General features: G+C 40.3%; 1 protein-coding gene across 1 annotated transcript in view; it reads left to right on the forward strand.

Annotated features, from left to right (window-relative positions):
* LOC135702868 (serine-rich adhesin for platelets-like) overlaps positions 1-18774 on the forward strand; it is a 337028-nt gene that overhangs the window by 262656 nt on the left and 55598 nt on the right. The window contains exon 4 of the mRNA XM_065223913.1: positions 337-896. Within this exon, the coding sequence (XP_065079985.1) occupies positions 461-896 (436 nt within the window). The 5' untranslated portion in view covers positions 337-460. The remainder of the gene's footprint in view (positions 1-336; positions 897-18774) is intronic.

Here is an 18774-nt window from a genome sequence, read left to right on the forward strand (position 1 = left end):
AACACACGTGGTCTGTCAGAGTGTCTACGACGCTCAGGCCTCGCAAACGATTCAGTTTTTTAATGGACATCTTTATGGCAGCCGATAACAGGAATTAAAATAATTAAATTAAACGATTACGCTTAATCCTCCTCGCTTACTGCACGCATGCTTCTCACACAGTACCTTACATACTCCGTGTTTGTGGATGTGAGCTGCTGGCTGCATTTGCTAGTTCTGCCAATAAAGTTGCATCTCATTATCAACTGTTTTTGAAACCTGTTTCCCGCGAGGGCGCGCGCTCTCGGAAAGAATCGAAAAGTAAGAGTTTGTTTTTTTGCTCTTTTCCCATTGCAGTTTATTCAACTCAGCAGCAGAGGCACCTATCTGCGACAGTCGAGTTCGTTTGTCTCACATTAGCCAGTAACAAGCTAAGGATTTCTGAGTGAGTCGAACGGGAAACAACGAGCGACAGACCAATATGCGGTGGTTCAAGCGATCCACCGATTCTCCGAAGCTGCTCAGTCTGTCGCCTCTGCGGCACTCCGAGCTTGGGAATGCCTACAGTGGCGGCGGTGAGGCACCGGAAAGACCTCATGAGGGATCTATCGCCGACAGTGGTGATACAGCAGAACAATCAATACCGGGACCGGGACTTCCAGGACCGCTGATGGATCTGTTCGCTTCGTCAGCGTGTTCCACCTCGTCGTCCGGGTCGGCATCGTACACGGCCAGTTGCAGCTCCCCGTCGGCCACTTCATCGCCATCTACCTCAACTACCTTCTCCTATACCAGTGATAGCAGTAGCCTATGTACCAGCATCAGGGCGTCAGGGAAACCGGCAGCGACAGTGGCAGTGGCCAATGGCGGCGGGTGTGGCGGTGCCAACGGATCTACACCCAGAAAATCACGAATAGGTGAGTAATTTGGGATTTGCTACTGGGACAATTGTATTTAACAGGAAGGGAAACTCATTTAGGTCCTTAATGTCGTACAACAATCCACCACTCGAAAACCAACTCCGACACTCGGCCCAACCAAAACCTATTCAACGTCAATCACAAAGTTCAGCCACCTTAACCCAGTGCCCTTAACATTTCCTCGCATTATCATTCCAATTGGTAACCTCTCCCCCTGCCTGGAAGTAGTTCGAATCAAAGCTTCGCAAAGCGTCACTCTTCGTCGTCGTAGGGAAAGAGAAAGAACTCCTTTCTCGAATGGCACTCAAATTAGATCGGCCAATTTTCGATTTAGCTATCGTTTGCAGGAACATGGCTGCAACCCGAGCAGCTATTTGAAAGCTGTAACTTGTTTAGGACGGCGATAGGGTCCAAAATACAACGCTATTGCTATGTAGCAGCTGGCAGGCACTGTGAAAGGGTGCAAAAATTAGGTTAAACACCTAACGTCATTAGAGTCGTTTATCAGACTCGAACCGAGCGGACCGCGTGCAGGTCAGCAGCACAACAACAATGGCCTCTGTTGGAGAAATTCTGCTCGTGTTTGCGTTGCTGATTTTACCGGGCACAAACATTGCGAGCAAATGGGTTAGTAATGGATAATGCTTCAAATGGGGTTCAATTAGAGTTGGTAGTTCTATTTACGAAGCTGGAGAATTGAAACATGGGCACTGCGAAGATCAAAGCTTGCCCGCCGCGAAGTGGATTCTTTCCAAGTGATTTTGATTGCGATTGCTCCCTCGCGAGGGAAGGTGGTGATTGTGACGGGTAATTTTCAATGATTGCGAATTTCAGCAAACAAGCTGCGGATGATAAATGATAATGGATTACAATTTTTGGTCAAATCAATATCCAACACAACTCTCTTCAGTAGTGCAAATTTCTGAATGTTTACGAAACAAATTAAGCTTGTTAAGTAATACAGCGATGAAGATAATAAAAATTTCAATTTGGAAGAAAGTAAAAGTTCACGAAGCTCATTAAATCGGGAAGCACCGTACACATCGCAAACAGACAAGCCGGATTTGTTATGACTTGATTTTCCGCACATTTCTGGTGGCTGCTCCTAAGGTGGTGCAAAGATCAAATGGTTGCTGACGGGTGCGTGAGTGTGGATGGTCTGTATCCATGAAGCGTGTACGAAAAAGCCGTTTCCCGATCAGTACATTTTCACATTGAATTTCATGAAGGTTTTTGAGGCGCAAGTTGTGACGGTTGAATCACTTTCCGTTTGTTGGAGTACTCATGGATGAAGGTATTTTACACTTGTCGGATTGAGTTAAATGGGGCTTGAACGGGAAACTGTGAAAAAAAAATCGCTTTTTATGGTTTCGCCAATTATGATTGTGCTGTGTTCTACAGTGGTTCACTGTTTCACTACTGAGCACCTCTAATGGCGAAAAGGGCCAACGTGATAGATGTGCATTTTGGGTAATTGCTTGCTGTCGCCTTCACCCGAGATCATGTAGAATATTTGTTGACTTCGTTGATTTCTCTCTTGATGCTTCTTGATCCCAGAGCAAGGCGGGAGATCATCCAGGGATCCGTCTTCAACCAGATTTAGCATATATTGAATACAATACTGCTTACACATAACACCCAGTAAATTTGCACTGATATTTTATTATTTTTGCGTTTGTCCAGTCTCTGACCCAGCACAACCGACTTTACGGGATACAGCTCGAAGTAACGGTTCTCTGGACGAACCATTCACAATGCTGAAATTTTCAATGGCGCTTCTCTCATCGAATAACTCTGCTCCGGGAAGCGATATGAACAAATTCGACCTTCTAAAAAACCTCCCCGATATCGCTAAAAGACGATTACTTAACCTGCATAATTCATTTATGGAATTCAATATAGTTCCACCAGCATGGAGACCGGTTAAATTAATAGCTATTCAAAAGCCTGGGAAACCAGCGTCTGATCACAATTCTTACCGTCCGATCTCTAAGTTATCATGCCTGAATAAATTCTTAGAAAAAATTATCCTATCAAGACTTGACAATTGGGTTGAATTGGTTTCCGAAAGAGTGAAGGAACAAACGATTATCTAGCATTGCTTTCATCTGACATTCAACTGACCTTTGCGCACAACGAGCAATTGGCTTCAGTCTTTCTGGATATTAAGGGCGCATTTGATTCAGTTTCCATAGACATACTGTCAGACAGTCTACACAGTAGTGGATTAGCCGGTGTTTTAAATAATTTCTTGTATAATTTGCTGTCAGAAATTACCTTCAATCTAGGACAACTGACAACTTCTAGAATTATCTACATGGGCTTACCCCAAGGTTCATGTTTAAGTCCTTTACTTTATAATTTCTTTGTGGTCACCGAAGCGAGTCTGACCCCCGAGATCTTGGAGAAGCAGGTGGTTGGCCGTTCCAAGAACCGTTTGCTTCCCCCGGTGAAGATACTGGATTTCCAAAAACTGGGCTCAGTATCTGTCAGCGAGGGTAAAAAGAGTTTTACCCCTACAGACTCGTTTCGTGTGACCTTTTCTGGTTGAGCCCTTCCTCACTACATCGAGCTGGGAAAACTTCGACTACCTGTGCGCTTGTGTGTTGCCCGGGTCATGAACTGTCAAAACTGTAAGCAGTTGGGACATACGGCCTCTCACTGTGGCAGCAAGGCACGCTGTTCCAAATGCGGAGAGAAGCACGAGGATGGCGCCTGCACAGTCACTGCACCAAAATGCGTGTACTGTAAGGGAACTCATCATGGTCTCTCGTCGTACGAACAACGCGGGGAAAAATTACAACGCTCACTCAAGGAACTGCTTAAGACGGCCACGCCATCGACCAATGACAAAAATCAAAATTTTCTCTTTTGTCAGATGACGAGACTGACTCTGACTTGGCTGAAGAGGGAACTTCTTTCCGTTTTTTCTGCACGGAAACGAAAACGCATCCGTTCGCGGAAAGTTGAGAATGAAGAACCCCAAATCAGCTTGCCCAAATCAAGGAGTGGTGGAAAAAAGGAGACTTCTACCGCTTCTGGATTCCGCAGAACTGACTATACCCAGGATTTTCCGCCTCTCCCGGGGACGTCCAAAACCCCTGATGTCATATTTTTAAGAACAGAAGCCCCTTCTTCATCCGGGATGTTCTCATTTGATAAAATTGTGGACGATATTCTCATGTACCTCAATATTTCTGATCCTCTCAAAAGCATTGTTCTGGCAATGCTTCCTTCTGTGAAGACCCTCTTGAAGCAATTGACATTGAAGTGGCCTCTCCTTGCAGCAATCATTTCCTTCGATGGATAATTTTCCAAGCAAGGTCGGGGATATGATCACTGTTCTACAGTGATTTGTCGAAGTCTCAATCCTAAATTAGACCCTTTTAAGTTTTTAGTTCACAATAATGATTGTGGTGCAGTTGCTCTTTGTGAAACTTGGCTCTCTTCAGATATAGATCTTCCTTTTTTATTATTTTAACATTATTCGACTGGATCGTGAGGATTCGCGTGGAGGAGGGGTACTTTTGAGGATCAATAAAATGCACCATTCCTTCTATAGAGTGAATCTTCCACAATTTCCAGGTATTGACAGGCTGGGGGGACCTGTATGATGACAACCGTTCTACTATGATATATGATCTCTGTGACAACTTCAATATGACAATTCTTAACAATGGACACGTTTGGCTGGTCCATCCTCAAATGGAAGTAAATTAGACCTCACACTTTGCTCTAACTCATTATCGTTGGATTGCACGTGGAATGTGATCCAAGATCCCCACGGTAGTGATCACTTGCCGATCAAAATTTCGATTGCCAGTGGGTTCAATCCGTCGGAATCCGTTAACATCGCGTACGACCTCACTCGTAATATCGATTGGACAACGTTCAAGACCGCGATACATGAAGCCCTAACGTCGGTAGAAGAGCTTCCACAGTTGGAGGAATATAACTTTCTTTCCAATCTGATCTTGGACAGCACGCTTCGAGCTCAAACTCGGCCGGTTCCAGGAACGTCTTTCCGTAGGAAACCTTCTTCCCCTTGGTGGGACCAGCAATGCACTGAGGTTTATCGTAAAAAGTTCGACGCGTTTAAGCTTTTCCGGAATCATGGAACACCCGTACATTTCGAAGCGTACTCGACTCTTGCACGCGAACTCAAGAGCCAAGAAACGCGGTTACTGGCGGCAATTTGTGGACGGATTATCGCGCGAAACGTCGATGAATACGCTTTGGAACGCGGCGCGAAGGACGCGTAACCGATCTTCGAACAACGAGAGCGAGGAGTACTCAGATCGTTGGATTCTCAAGTTCGCACGAAAAGTATGTCCTGATTCTGTGCCGGCCCAGATGATTCCTCGCAAAACGACGAATTCGGTCAGCCTTTTTCAATGCTGGGGCTCTCACTCGCTCTTCTTTTGTGTAGCAATTCGGCTCCGGGGGCTGATAGAATCAAGTTCAACTTGTTTTGTCAGTTCCTGGAGCTCAATATTGTTCCAGATGATTGGAGGCGAGTGAGAGTAATAGCCATTAAAAACCTGGGAAACCCGCGTCAGACCATAACTCGTATCGTTCCATTACGATGTTATCGTACATTCGAAAGTTGTTGGAGAAAATGATACTTTTTCACCTGGACAAATGGGTTGAGATGAACCACCTACTCTCAGATACTCAATTTGGTTTCCGTAGGGGCAAGGGAACGAACGACTGTCTCGCGTTGCTTTCCACAGAAATTCAGTTGGCTTTTGCTAAAAAAGAGCAAATGGCTTCTGTCTTCTTGGATATTAAGGGGGCTTTTGATTCAGTTTCGGTTGAAGTCCTTTCAGGCAAAGTCCGAGCTTGTGGCCTTTCTCCATTAATTAATAACTTTTTATACAATTTGCTGTCAGAGAAACATATGAGCTTTTGTCATGGAAACTCTACAGCTTCACGATTTAGCTACATGGGTCTCCCCCAGAGCTCATGTTTAAGCCCCCTTTTGTATAATTTCTACGTCAGAGAAATTGACAATTGTCTAAGTGACAACTGCACGTTGAGACAACTTGCAGATAACGGCGTAGTGTCTATGACAGGCCCCAAAGAGATCGACCTGCAAGGACCCTTACAGGATACCTTAGAAAATTTGTCTACTTGGGCTATCCAGCTAGGTATCGAATTTTTCACGGAGAAAACTGAGTTAGTCGTTTTTTCTAGGAAGCATAGCCCTGCACAATCGAAGCTTCAACTTTTGGGTAAGCCGATCACTCATTCCATGTCTGGTTTGATTCCAAATGCACCTGGAGATCCCACATTGAGTATCTGAGACGAAAATGCCAACAAAGGATCAATTTTCTCCGAACAATTACCGGAACGTGGTGGGAAGCTCATCCGCAAGATCTTCTAACGTTGTGCCGGACAACGATTTTATCGGTTTTAGAGTACTGTAGTTTCTGCTTCCAGTCGGCGGCTAAAACGCACATCATCATACTGGAACGGATCCCGTATCGCTGTCTTCGTATCGCTTTAGGCACTCGACTCATACGATGAGTCGTGAAGTGTTGGCTGGCATGTTGCCACTCTCTGATCGGTTTTCGGAATTGTCCCTCAGGCTCCTCACCCGTTGTGAAGTTTCGAATCCACTGGTAATCGAAAACTTTGAGAAGCTTCTTGAGCTAAACCCTCAAACTCGTTTTAACAATGGATGTCAGCCCGTCACAGCATAATCCTCATCGTGTATGCTTCTCCGACTTCGGCAATTCAGTTAGTTTTGATGTATCTATTATGCAAGAGATTCGCGGAATCCCAGAACATCATCGTTCCATGATTGCTCCGTTAATTTACGCTGCAAAGTTTGGCCAAGTTGATTCCGCAAGATCGTTCTTCACAGATGGATCACTAATAGAGGCGTCCGCTGGTTTTGGTATTTATAACGAATTTCATAGCGCCTCTCGAATGCTTCATGCTCCTTGTTCCGTATATGTTGCTGAGCTGGCGGCAATACATTATACGCTAGAAACCATAGCCACCAGATCACTACTTTATTTTTACGGATAGTCTCAGTTCTGTCGAGGCTATTCGCTCCATGACGCCGGTAAAGCACTCCTCGTATTTTCTCATGAAAATACGAGAGCTACTAAGTGCTTTATCTTTAAGCTCTTTTGTCATCACCTTTGCATGGGTTCCATCTCATTGCTCGATTCCGGGCTATGAGAAGGCGGACTCTCTTGCTAAGGTGGGTGCTATGGAAGGCGATATTTACGATCGACAAATCGCCTACGATGAATTTTTCTTCATTTATCGCCAACAGTCACTCGCCAGCTGGCAAAATAAATGGAGTAAAGGGAGTTTGGGACGATGGCTATACTCGATCATCCCTAAGGTGTCGAAGAGTCCTTGGTTCAAGGGATTGGAAGTGGGTAGAGACTTCATACGTCTGATGGCTCGCCTCATGTCCAATCACTATTCGTTAAACGCTCACTTGTTCCGTGTTGGGCTGGGGGACAGCAATCTCTGTGAATGTGGACAAGGTTACCAAGACGCCGATCACATTATTTGGTCTTGGGCTGAGCATCGTGGAGTCAGATCTGAGCTGTACGACTCCCTTCGGACTCGAGGTAGACAACCTAATGTTCCAGTTCGGGATATTTTGGCTAGACGCGATCTGGAGTTTATGAAACTCATTTATGTTTACTTTAAGAATATTAACCTTAGATTGTAAGTTTGATTAACCTTGTGTTTAGTTTTGTACGTGTGGTTTTTTCAATGTACTTTTTCAAGATGAATAGAAATAAGTTCACGTTTTAGGATTAATTAAATATTTTATCGTAAATCACATTTAAAAACTCCCTTTTTCCCATCCAAAATATTGTAAATCTCCACTAATCTCGAGACAACCGCGAGTATTCGATCCAGTTCCTCGAACTTTAAATATAAGACAGTAATAATGTATAACAAAAATGATAACTCGGCTCTGTAAAATTTATTCGATTGAGCCTGTACAAATAAAGTAATTATTAAAAAAATATATAATTTCTATGTCGAAGATATTGATAACTGCTCAGATAATCGATGCACGCTTGGAAAGCTTGCAGACGATGCGGTGGTTTCCCTGAGATGTCCATGTGCGAAAATCTTGCAAAGACCATTGCAAAATTGCCTAGATAATCTGTCCTTCTAGGCCAGAAATTTGGGGATCGAGTTTTAATCGCATAAAACTGAATTGGTAGTGTTTACAAGGAAACGGTTTCCAGCCCAACTGCGTCTAAATCTTTAACTTTAAAATACCTTGGAGTCTGGATTAAAAATGCACATTACGTATTTGAAACAAAAGTGTCAACAAAGGATCAACTTTCTACGATCAATTTCAGGGACATGGTGGGGTGCTCACCCCGAAGACCTCATTAAACTATTTAAAACGACTATTCTTTCAGTTCTTGAGTATGGCTCTATTTGCTTCCTCTCGGAGCTTGCGAGAAAAGAAGTGAAAATTTCTGTTACTATGATGCAAATAAATGGAGCGTCTTTTTTTTCCTGTGTCGTGGACATTTACCACTGCGACCAGTGTTTTGATCTATTGTGGTGTATCCTATGTTTACTGTTTGCCGTGTGTTTTGATGATCAACCACTATGTAGAGTGGTCTTCATCATTGATCATCGGCATTATTCCAATATGGAATTGAACTTCGAATGAAGTTTACAACTTTATTAGGTAGACTGGTCCAAATTTCTCCAGGTACGGTGAGTCCTTTATCAAGAATTCTGCATCGTTTATTAAATAGTGCAGCGCAATCACACAATAAATGTTCAGAGCTTTCGCTCTCCAAATTACAAAAGCTACATCTATCGTCGCTAATACCTCGTTCACATTATAGCCTATATCACGTAATATAGGCTGTCTTGCAATGAGCACTCATCCATAGGATATCCAGTGAAAACTAGATGTATGAGTGCTCATTGCAAGACAGCGTATATTACGTGATATAGGCTGTAATGTGAACGAGGTATTAGCGACGATAGATGTCGTAATGATGATTATAAGCTTTCTAATTTTTTTTAAATGATATTTACTAGGACAATGTCCTGTTATTAATCCAGTGTAGATGCTTAAATCTTTTATGAAAATATTTAGTAACCTTTGTGTACTCAAAACGTTGGGCTTAATGAATCGATTAGATTGCCGGGCTGTTGATGTATTATTTCAATTGGATTGTACCTTGCTTTTTTCCCAGTTCTTTAATTCCATTTTCAGATTAGAAGGCGATTGACCAATAAACGGTTCGGGACCAATAAATTGCTGGGATAAGCCAAGCTTTGCTGATCAGCTTTTTCATTTCCTTTAATGCCGCAATGACCAGGAACCCAATATAGATTTACCTTGTTACGGCAGGACAATTTCTGAAGTTGATTATAGCATTCCCACACTAACTTTGAAGTGTAGATCATTGATTTAAGAGCATTCAATGCTGCTTGACTGTCCGAAAAAATACATATGTTTGCATTCCTATAATTTCTTTTTAAACATATTTCTACACATTCTAGATTCGCAACTATCTCTGCTTGGAATACTGTTGGCCATTTACCCATTGCCACAGAACAGTTAATTCCGGGACATATTTTTCCTGAATTTTATACTAATTGAACTTGAAAAAGAAATTTAATTTGATTTTTTAAATAAACGATTTCACCGATTTAAACGCGTTTTCCCTTGACCAAATTTTGACCGTATCACCCTTTAACAAAAAAAAATCCCATTATCACACGTGTATCATGTTCGGCTTTACTTCGTGAAGTAGCTTGCCAACAATTTGCTCGTTTCCTTCTACCGCCCCGAGTGAGTCGTGTCGCACGGGCTGCTTGTCGTGAAAAAGAAGGAAGAAGATTATATCATTATTGCTTTGCACTTCTGACATAGCGTTATTATTCGGTTCGTTGATCGCTTGTCATTTTGTCATTTGGAGATATTTTTGATTCCTTGTTCTTGGTTTTACTATTGCTGAATAAATCCAATGTAACATTTTAGTTTTGGGTCCCTATTTAGGGTAAACGCTCCTATAGTTGCGGTACGTTAGAAGCGTTAGGTTCCTATAGTTGTGTATGGAGACTCCGTACACAACTATAGGAGCCTAACGCTACTAACGTACCGCAACTATAGGAGCGTTTCCCCTATTACCAAACGTCCTTTTACTAATCCAAAGAGCATTGGTTGCTTTTTTATTACTTGTTCTAAATGTACATTACAATAGAGCTTGCTATCTAAAGTTACTCCTAAGTATTTAACTTCCGAAGAATACTTCAATTCTGTTCCTTCCAAAGAAAGTTTGTAAAGTTCGTCTTTTTGTAAAAGGTACAATCGTTGTTTTTGAAGGATTTATTCATTTTTGCACCACAGTGTAGTTACATTTAAAGCCGTCATCAAATTTTCCGCGGACTATTATCACTGTATCATCCGCAAACCCAATAATTTCAAACCCTAGCGATTCAAGACTAATAAGAAGCTCATCTACAACTAGCGACCATAGAAGAGGAGAGAGAACGCCTCCTTGGGGACAGCCTTTAGAGCTGTTACCTTTATGGTTGACACTCCAAGATTTGATGATATTTCACGATTCGATAGCATTTCTACTATCCAATATATTACGCTTTCATTAAACCCACGTTTTTTCATGGCACTTTCCATTGATTTAAAGGATGCATTATCAAATGCTCCTTCAATATCAAAAAAGGCAGCTATATACATCCTTTGCTTCGAAGGATTTTTCGATTTTTGAGATAAGAGTGTGTAATACTGTAATTGTTGATTTGCCTGGTTGATAAGGAAATTGCTTTACTCATTGTTATATTTGGAAGAATTTGTTGTTGTTAGATGTTCATCTATTATCTTTTACATTAATTTAAGGAAAATTGACGACAAACTGATACGTACGAATGATTTGGGAGAAGACTTGTCTTTGTAATAGCCTTTGGTATAAATACTACTCGAACTTTTCGCCACGTTGTAGGAATATATCTAAGCAAAAAGCTTGCTTTAAGTAAACTTAGTGAGGCCGGAATCAATACTGTTTTACACTTTTGAATTAAAATTGTATAAATTCCATCCAAACATGGAGATTCCAATGGTTCAATAGACTCTAGCCCATGCAACTTTAGAATTAGTAAAAATTACACTAGCTAGATTTTTTGCCTCTTCATTGTACTGTCTTGGTCCATTTACTGAGTCATGACCTCTAGTGAAATTTACAACAGATAAAGTGGAAGTAGTAGGCAAAGACTCTACGAACTGAGATTACATCATTACTGTCAAGGTTTCTTTAGTAGTTAAGGTGAAAGAACCGTCCTCTTGTTTAAGGGCTCCTAAGCCGTTTGCATGATCTTTAGAAAGGGCTTTTTGAAGTCTTGCGGTAACAGGAGTACTTTCAATGTTTTCACACATATTTCTCCAATCTTTACGTTTGGATCTTCTAATTTCTTTGTTATAGTCAGTCAAAGCCTCTTTATAGTGAGACCAATTTCCTATTATTTTAGCTCGGTTAAATAGTTTACGAGCCTGTTTCCTTAGCTTTTCTAATCTGTCATTCCACCAGGATACATCTCTATTAGTAGAGCGTTCCTTTATAGAACAACTTGCATAATAAGCTTGTTTAATTTATGTTACTAAGCATTCAGATGCCTTTTCCAAGTTATCATTGGTGCTTATATTATCCATAGAAACATCCCATTGTACGGAGAGATTGGAGTTGCATAGCTCCTAATTTGTTTTCCTAGGATTACGATAGGTTTCCTTGAGTATATCATTTGCTTTATATTCAAAAAGAATTTGTCTATGATCAGATAATGAAATTTCATCTGATACATTACCCGATCTGAGAGAGCAGAGCTACATAACATTAAATCCAAAACTTCCTCTCTTATTGAATTAGTAAATGTTGAAGAAGTACCCCTATTACATATATCGATATTCTGTTGAGTAAATAATTCAAAAAGAGACTCACCCCTTTTATGGATTCCAGTACTGCCCCAAATGGTATGATGGGTATTTGCATCACATCCGATTAATTACTGGAGCGTCATATGTCATACAAGGTAACATTATAGATCATGCAAATTTATGAGACATGTCATGAGATATTCCATATATTGTATGCAACCGTCCATCTTTGTAAGCAACATTTCTTGCAAGTGGCTGGTTAACGTGAAAAGGAAGTTTATGTGAATGAACTTTCGCATGCACGCATGCATCACCAGTATAATAAAGAAATTTTTTCACGGAAGTCTTGATCGCTACCAAATTCGATCAAATATGGCACAATTGTTGGGGACTTCAAGACAGATCAAAAGAGCAGTGATCCACCATTCAAACTAGACACAGTCTACTGAACATACAACCCCGGAAGAACAGCAAAAAAGCTACTCAGTACACAGACAACAGAACGAACTGGACCTGTCCAGCTGTAATTAATCGTGAGCTACAAACAAATCCACCACAAGACAATTGCCGCCGTTAAGATAGAACAAAAACTGCGCCGTTCCTGTTCTACGTCATCGTCTTAATAAAAAACGATCCGACTAACAGTTAATGCAGCAGTTTATTCATAGCTCACGAAACTACTCATTCAAATTTCCTGCCGGTCTATAGAATAACCGTGGTTATCGCATTTATTCTTCTCAACATCGAAACGCACCGCCCCATTCAAGAACAATTCTCATCCCGACCGTCTTGCGGTACCTACCGGCTAAAACTGCTGCAAAACGGTCCCGATCGTCTACTGCTTTACCCGTCGGAGTATCATCATAATCCGACCCCGGTAGAAGCACATAAACAAAAACAACCAAACAAACCGAGTTTCCATTACCAACAAACCGTGCAAAACAATCGCACGTTTCCACCGAATTCACAAACCCAACCGTTTCCTAGCTAAATAAACAACTTCCGCCCGTGCGGATATGACTTAGTTTCAATCGGAGCCCGGGTTTGCGTCTGTTTGCCCCCGCCTCTTTCTTTCGGACAAATTAGAGGAGAAAACCTAAACACACCACCGCGCAAACGTGGGCACGTTAAGCTGATGGTGATCATGATGCTGCTGCTAACTATGCCGAGCGCTGATTGATGCTGATCATGGGAATTATGATACCCATGTGAGGCTCGAGCAAATCAGAGAGGATTTTTTTAGTTTAGTGATGGGAAAATACTGCACGCTGTATTTAAGTCGAAAAGTAGCAGCGTGTAATTGAACTCGATTCGATTGTGAAGTAAAACAACAATGTTTTACATAGCTCGGAAGCGCGGGGCATAACTGAAGCGGAAGGTCAGTAATTTGGGTTAGTAAGGTAAGCGGATCGGTGATAGTCGTTAGCGAGCTGTAAGTTTTGACTAACTAACTTGTTTAGTAATCAATAATAGTGTTGAGGCGCCAAGGTTCAGTGAAGCACACCGTTGCAACTTTGACGCATCGATACTATTATTCATTACTGAAGCTTTGTCCGATTCAGATAGGGATTATTGAATAATTCGTCGTTTTCTTCGACCTTTATCTGTGCCGGATATGAATCGTGGCGATCCGGTTCCAATAGTCCATCGAACACCCAAGGAATGCGTGAATTGAGTAACATTGGTTGAGTTATTCCACGTCATGTTGGGAAATAAAATATTTTTAAAATTATAAAACAAAAGATGGAAGTGTTTTAAACATTTGATCCGGACCACTTAGAGGAAGTTTATCGCCACATTTAGCGAATGGTTTTCATCATGAACCAAAATGAATATATTTCTTCATAGCCCCTTTATGAAAATCATTATATTTCAGGTTTATCATCATCTTTCGGCTATTCATCATATCAGTTAGCAAATGGTGGCGAACTTACAACATTGTGACTGCGCGAGTTTGTTTATTCTGTGAAAAATAAGTGAAATTTAGTTTCATTCGTAGTGATTTGTGGAAAAAAAATTAGACGAGCAGTGGTAGCTATGGTGATAACATTACATCCGTTGACGAGAAAACTCGAGTGGAAGACGAGAAATTCTACCACATTTACACCGTTGCCTTGCAAATTGGTATACCCGCAGCCATAGTTCTTGCAGTGTCTGTTTGGTCCTATGTTTCAATATTTCCGTTTGGTAATGTAATAAAGTACATGTCAATAGTAATAATTATCTTGTTTTTTACTTAAATATTATAGAAACATTTAATTATACAACCATTTCATTAGAGATGACTCATGTTATCTCAACAGTAGAAAAGAAGCATTTCTTTCGTTTCTATTGATTAGTGGCCAATTTTTTCGTACTTATTATCAAATTAACAACATTTGTGCTTAGAAATGCTTATAACTGATTGAAATGGTTGTGTAATTATTCATTTCAACAATATTTCTGAAAAGCAAATACCTCTATTAAGCCAACTACATAGATATGGGCATCATTTAAATATGATCTGATTTTCTTCCACTACAAGACCGATGAGTTGAAAAGTTTATGTATGCAAATCATTCACTTCTAGTTCTATATTGATTTGATTGATGTATGATTATAACGCTGATTTTAAATTATATTCATACATTTGACTTGATTCTGTCAAACTATGAATTGAATGACGATCTTATTAAAATCATCTGATTATAAGCATGGGGCTTGGGTGAGGCAAAAATCATTCAGTAGGCGGCGGGTGTTTTGGTTCAGTGTACGTGAAACCGTTGATGGAGTAGTACGAAGCCAACGATGTTGTTTTTGTGCCGAACTCGTCATAACTTCGCCCAATAGAAAAAATTCTGGGCGAATATGAAGGCCACGCTCCGGAAAACAGGGAAGGTCTCCAAAAACGACAAGGATGTCTAACCCTGATGGATGTGGGTTTTAAAGAAAAAGTGGATGAAAGTGTATAAGAAAGGTGGTGACATTAAGCCTAACAGAGGAGGTTGAATAAACCAACCTTGCAAAAACATTGGTAATATATGTGTTTATTTATTCCCTGAGAGCTTAAAAAATATCCGACTTAAAATGAGTTTTTGGTGATCATTTTTGTCTGTTGCATTTTTTTTCGAGTACAGTCTTTATGTAAATTTTCTTCTGGTTTACCCCTCGTTAAGATAAACAAATGCATTGATAGCCTTTTGGCCATAGAGGTGCTATGGTCAATTCTGTTCGCCAGCTAAGCAAAAGAGTGGATCATATTGTTAATATAATATATTTGTCTTTGTCTTTATCTCTGTTTTGTAAGCGCTCAGGATACGGCTCCATTCATCTCCTCAGCTCCTTCTCCTCTCGTAAAGGAAGTTCCTCATCATCCTCCTTTGGTTATTACTGTTGAAGACAATCACATTCGAGATCTCGACTACGGTGCCTTACAATTTCCGGAAAGCCGGTCATCGTAGCATTGCCGATGTGCTGTCAAGCATTGATTGGGAAAAGATACTCGATTCTGATAACTTCGAAACCGCTGCTAAAACTTTTTCACATGTCTTGGCTTATGTCATTGACAGACACGTACCTAAGAGCGTTCACCAGATTGCATCGCACCTCCCTTGGCAGACGAACGAATTGAAAAGCTGAAATCGATCAAGAGAGCCGCGTTGAGGAAATTCACTAAATATTGAACGATGTCACTGAAACGTCACTACGTTAAGCTCAATTATCAGTTCAAGCGAGTCAGCCGTCAATGCTACTTGCATTATCTGCGAGGGATTCGAAGGAAATTCAAGTCGCACCCGAAGTTTTTCTGGAAGTACGTGAAGGAGCAGCACAGAGAGTCCGGTCTACCATCATCCATGATATTGAACGGCGAAGTCGCTTCCACTCCACAGGAAGTCTGCCGCATGTTCTCCAACAAGTTTGCAAGTGTCTTCTCTGACGAGAGCTTAACCAACGTGACTCTAGCAGCAAGCAACGTTCCACTTTTCGGTCAAGCTCTGGGTGGAATTGTTGTCAACGCTGAAGTGATAACGACTGCCGCACTAAAACTAAAGCCTTCTATCAATCCTGGACCGCATGGTGTCCCTTCAGTCTTTCTGAAGAAGCATATCGCTAACTTACTGTCACCGCTACAACATCTGTTCCGATTGTCCATATCGTGTGGCATTTTTCCATCGAACTGGAAATTTGCGCATATGTTCCCTGTGTATAAAAAGGGTAGTAAACGGAACGCGGATAATTATCGTGGAATTACATCGTTGTGCGCAATTTGGAAGTTATTCGAGTTAATCATCATAGAGCCTCTGCTCTCCCATTGTTAGCAGTATCTAAGTGAAGATCAACATGAGTTCACCTCTGGTCGATCTACTACCACGAATCTACTGTGTCTGACATCGTACATTACGCAAAGTATGGTTGAAGGGTCACAAACAGACGTCATCTACACTGACTTGTCTGCTGTCTTCGATAAGATAAATCACGCCATCGCGATCGCCAAATTGGATAGACTTGGGATTAGCGGAAATCTCTTGAGATGGTTTCGCTCATATCTCGCCGATCGTCAGTTGGTGGTAGCCCATGGTAACTGCCAGACCGACATTTTCGCAGCTACGTCAGGAATACCTCAAGGAAGTCATCTGGGACCGTTGATTTTCTTACTCTACTTCAATGACGTGAATTTAGTTATCGAAGGTCCACAACTATCGTATGCAGACGATCTCAAAATCTACTTACGGATCTGCTCGTTCGATGATTGTCAATTCCTCCAACGTCAGTTTGAAGCGTTTGCCAGCTGGTGCCATTTGATCCGAATGACAGTGAATCCTGCGAAGTGTTCAGTCATCACTTTCACCCGAAAGAAAGAACCAGTTATTTTTCACTATGCTCTCCGGGACACCATTATTGAACGTGTGAGCCATGTAAAAGATCTAGGTGTCATCCTGGACTCTCAACTTGCATATAAGCAACACATCTAAAATTCTACGCTAGCTTAAATGTTTTCTTCGAAACATCTTATAAACCGAGGGGGACGACTCTATCTACGATGCAGAAAAGATTGTGTTTTACTGTGGCTAGCTGAATGCACGCTGAGCAGATAGAATGAAGATTTATGTCGATTTTGAAGATTTCCTGCAAAAAGATGAAGCACGATGCAAGTAGATGCGAGAAACGAGAGACTATTTTTTGAAGATGGATTCGCTAGTGTGAGATTTTTTGAGCATCTAGAATTGAGATTTAGATGTGTCGCCCCCCTCGTTATAAACTACAAATAAAAATCACTGCAGATATGGTCAAAGGCGATCTAAATTTTTAAATTTTTGACGATATTTGAGACACTTTTATATACATTTAAAAGTATTTGAACAAGTAGACCAATGAGTTGATTCCACAATTTATTGTTTTCTTCCCTGTATTTAATGTAAAAGGTCAACAAACGAATTTATAAAAGAATAAAGGTTGGTCACTTTATGAAACGGACATCGAAATAAGCCCGTAACTATTTAATTTTACGTTATATCCGTATTGTTTATTTTAGATATGTGAAGATTGATGATCCAAACAAAATTATGTAAGGCTTAAATTAATAATTGTCAAACTCTTCCATCGTCGCCCTGACCATCTGCGTCAGTTTGTCCAAAAATCTGTACCCGTGCATAATCTGCCATAGCTGATCTGGATCGATTTGTCGTGTGCGGATTTGAAATCGATAAACAAATGATGTGTGAACCTGCCAAATCGCGAAAATTTGGTCCATGGTAGCACGGGCACCCATGAATCCCGCCTGGTATTGCCTCACGAACTTTCTTACAAATGGTGACACATAGAAAAAAGTTTGTACGTACAAATTTATCAAAAGTCATGCGTAAATTCCTAATAAATTATTGTTTATTTATTTATTTCGTCAACCAACGTAGACTATGCAATTATGTTATATTTTACTTTTATTACTATTACTTCAGCTTCCTTTATATAAAAAAAAATATATAAATCGAAGCGTAGTGTTTTGCGAAAATCAAGGTTTTATTGATTTTTTAACTTTATTGAGTTTTTCCATTCACTATATTTTTTCCATAAAAACATTTAATTACCTACAACTTTCTCTCAAATGTCATTTTGATCAGATCAATCATTTTCGTGTTATGACTTTTTGAAAAAAATTAATATTTTTTTAATATGTACACCCTTTTTAAAAATTACTCTTTTAAATTTAAGGATGAAAAATGCAACCATTGCAATGCTTTGTTATCAGCGAACATGTATACCAAAATTAAGTGGAATTAAATGGAACATAACCTTTTTTTTTGCTGTTTTATTTAAGCAATTGCATTACTTCACAAACTGACATTTGTTTAAACGTTTTGGACTGAAAGTGCTCAGAAGAACATTCCAAGTGAATTAATCATATTTTCGAGCAGTTGCGGGACGAGCTTCAACCAGTGATTTTACGAAAATACTACAATAAATACCAGATTTATCAAGTTTATCATGAGTAAGACCCAAATTTTCTCGAAGATGGCTAGGCTTTCTTTAAAAGCTTAGAAAAAAACATATCAAAATATTGTTCCATAAAAAACGTAGTTTTGGACTGCTCGAATGAAGTGATTCGTTGCGAAAAGAGCTCCAAATAATCAAACTCTGTGTACAGTTTTAAAGGAATTCTTTGGAAATTTGCATTGGAATTTCTGAAAGAATTCAAATGGAATTTATAGAATGTATCGAAGATTATTCTCGGCTTATTTTAAGGGAATACCGTGAATAAATGGTTTCCCACATCAAATAGCATCACATAAAAAAAAAACGCTGTGGAAAATTACCTAGTTGAGAGATCCTTTTCAAACTTTCAGACAAAAAAATTTAACCGATTAGTAAGCTTTTGGCATATTTATTTCATTCAACTTTAATACCATAACCGTACGCTCGCACCTTATGCTTAACTCCACTCATTAGGTTCTGTACTACATCTGGTTGCAGCTTCTTCTGTACGGAAACCCA

This window comes from Ochlerotatus camptorhynchus, unplaced genomic scaffold (genome assembly GCF_037179485.1).
Source record: "Ochlerotatus camptorhynchus isolate MF236.1 unplaced genomic scaffold, CSIRO-AGI_Acam_v1.1 ptg000202l, whole genome shotgun sequence".
Classification (NCBI taxonomy): Eukaryota; Metazoa; Arthropoda; class Insecta; order Diptera; family Culicidae; genus Ochlerotatus; species Ochlerotatus camptorhynchus.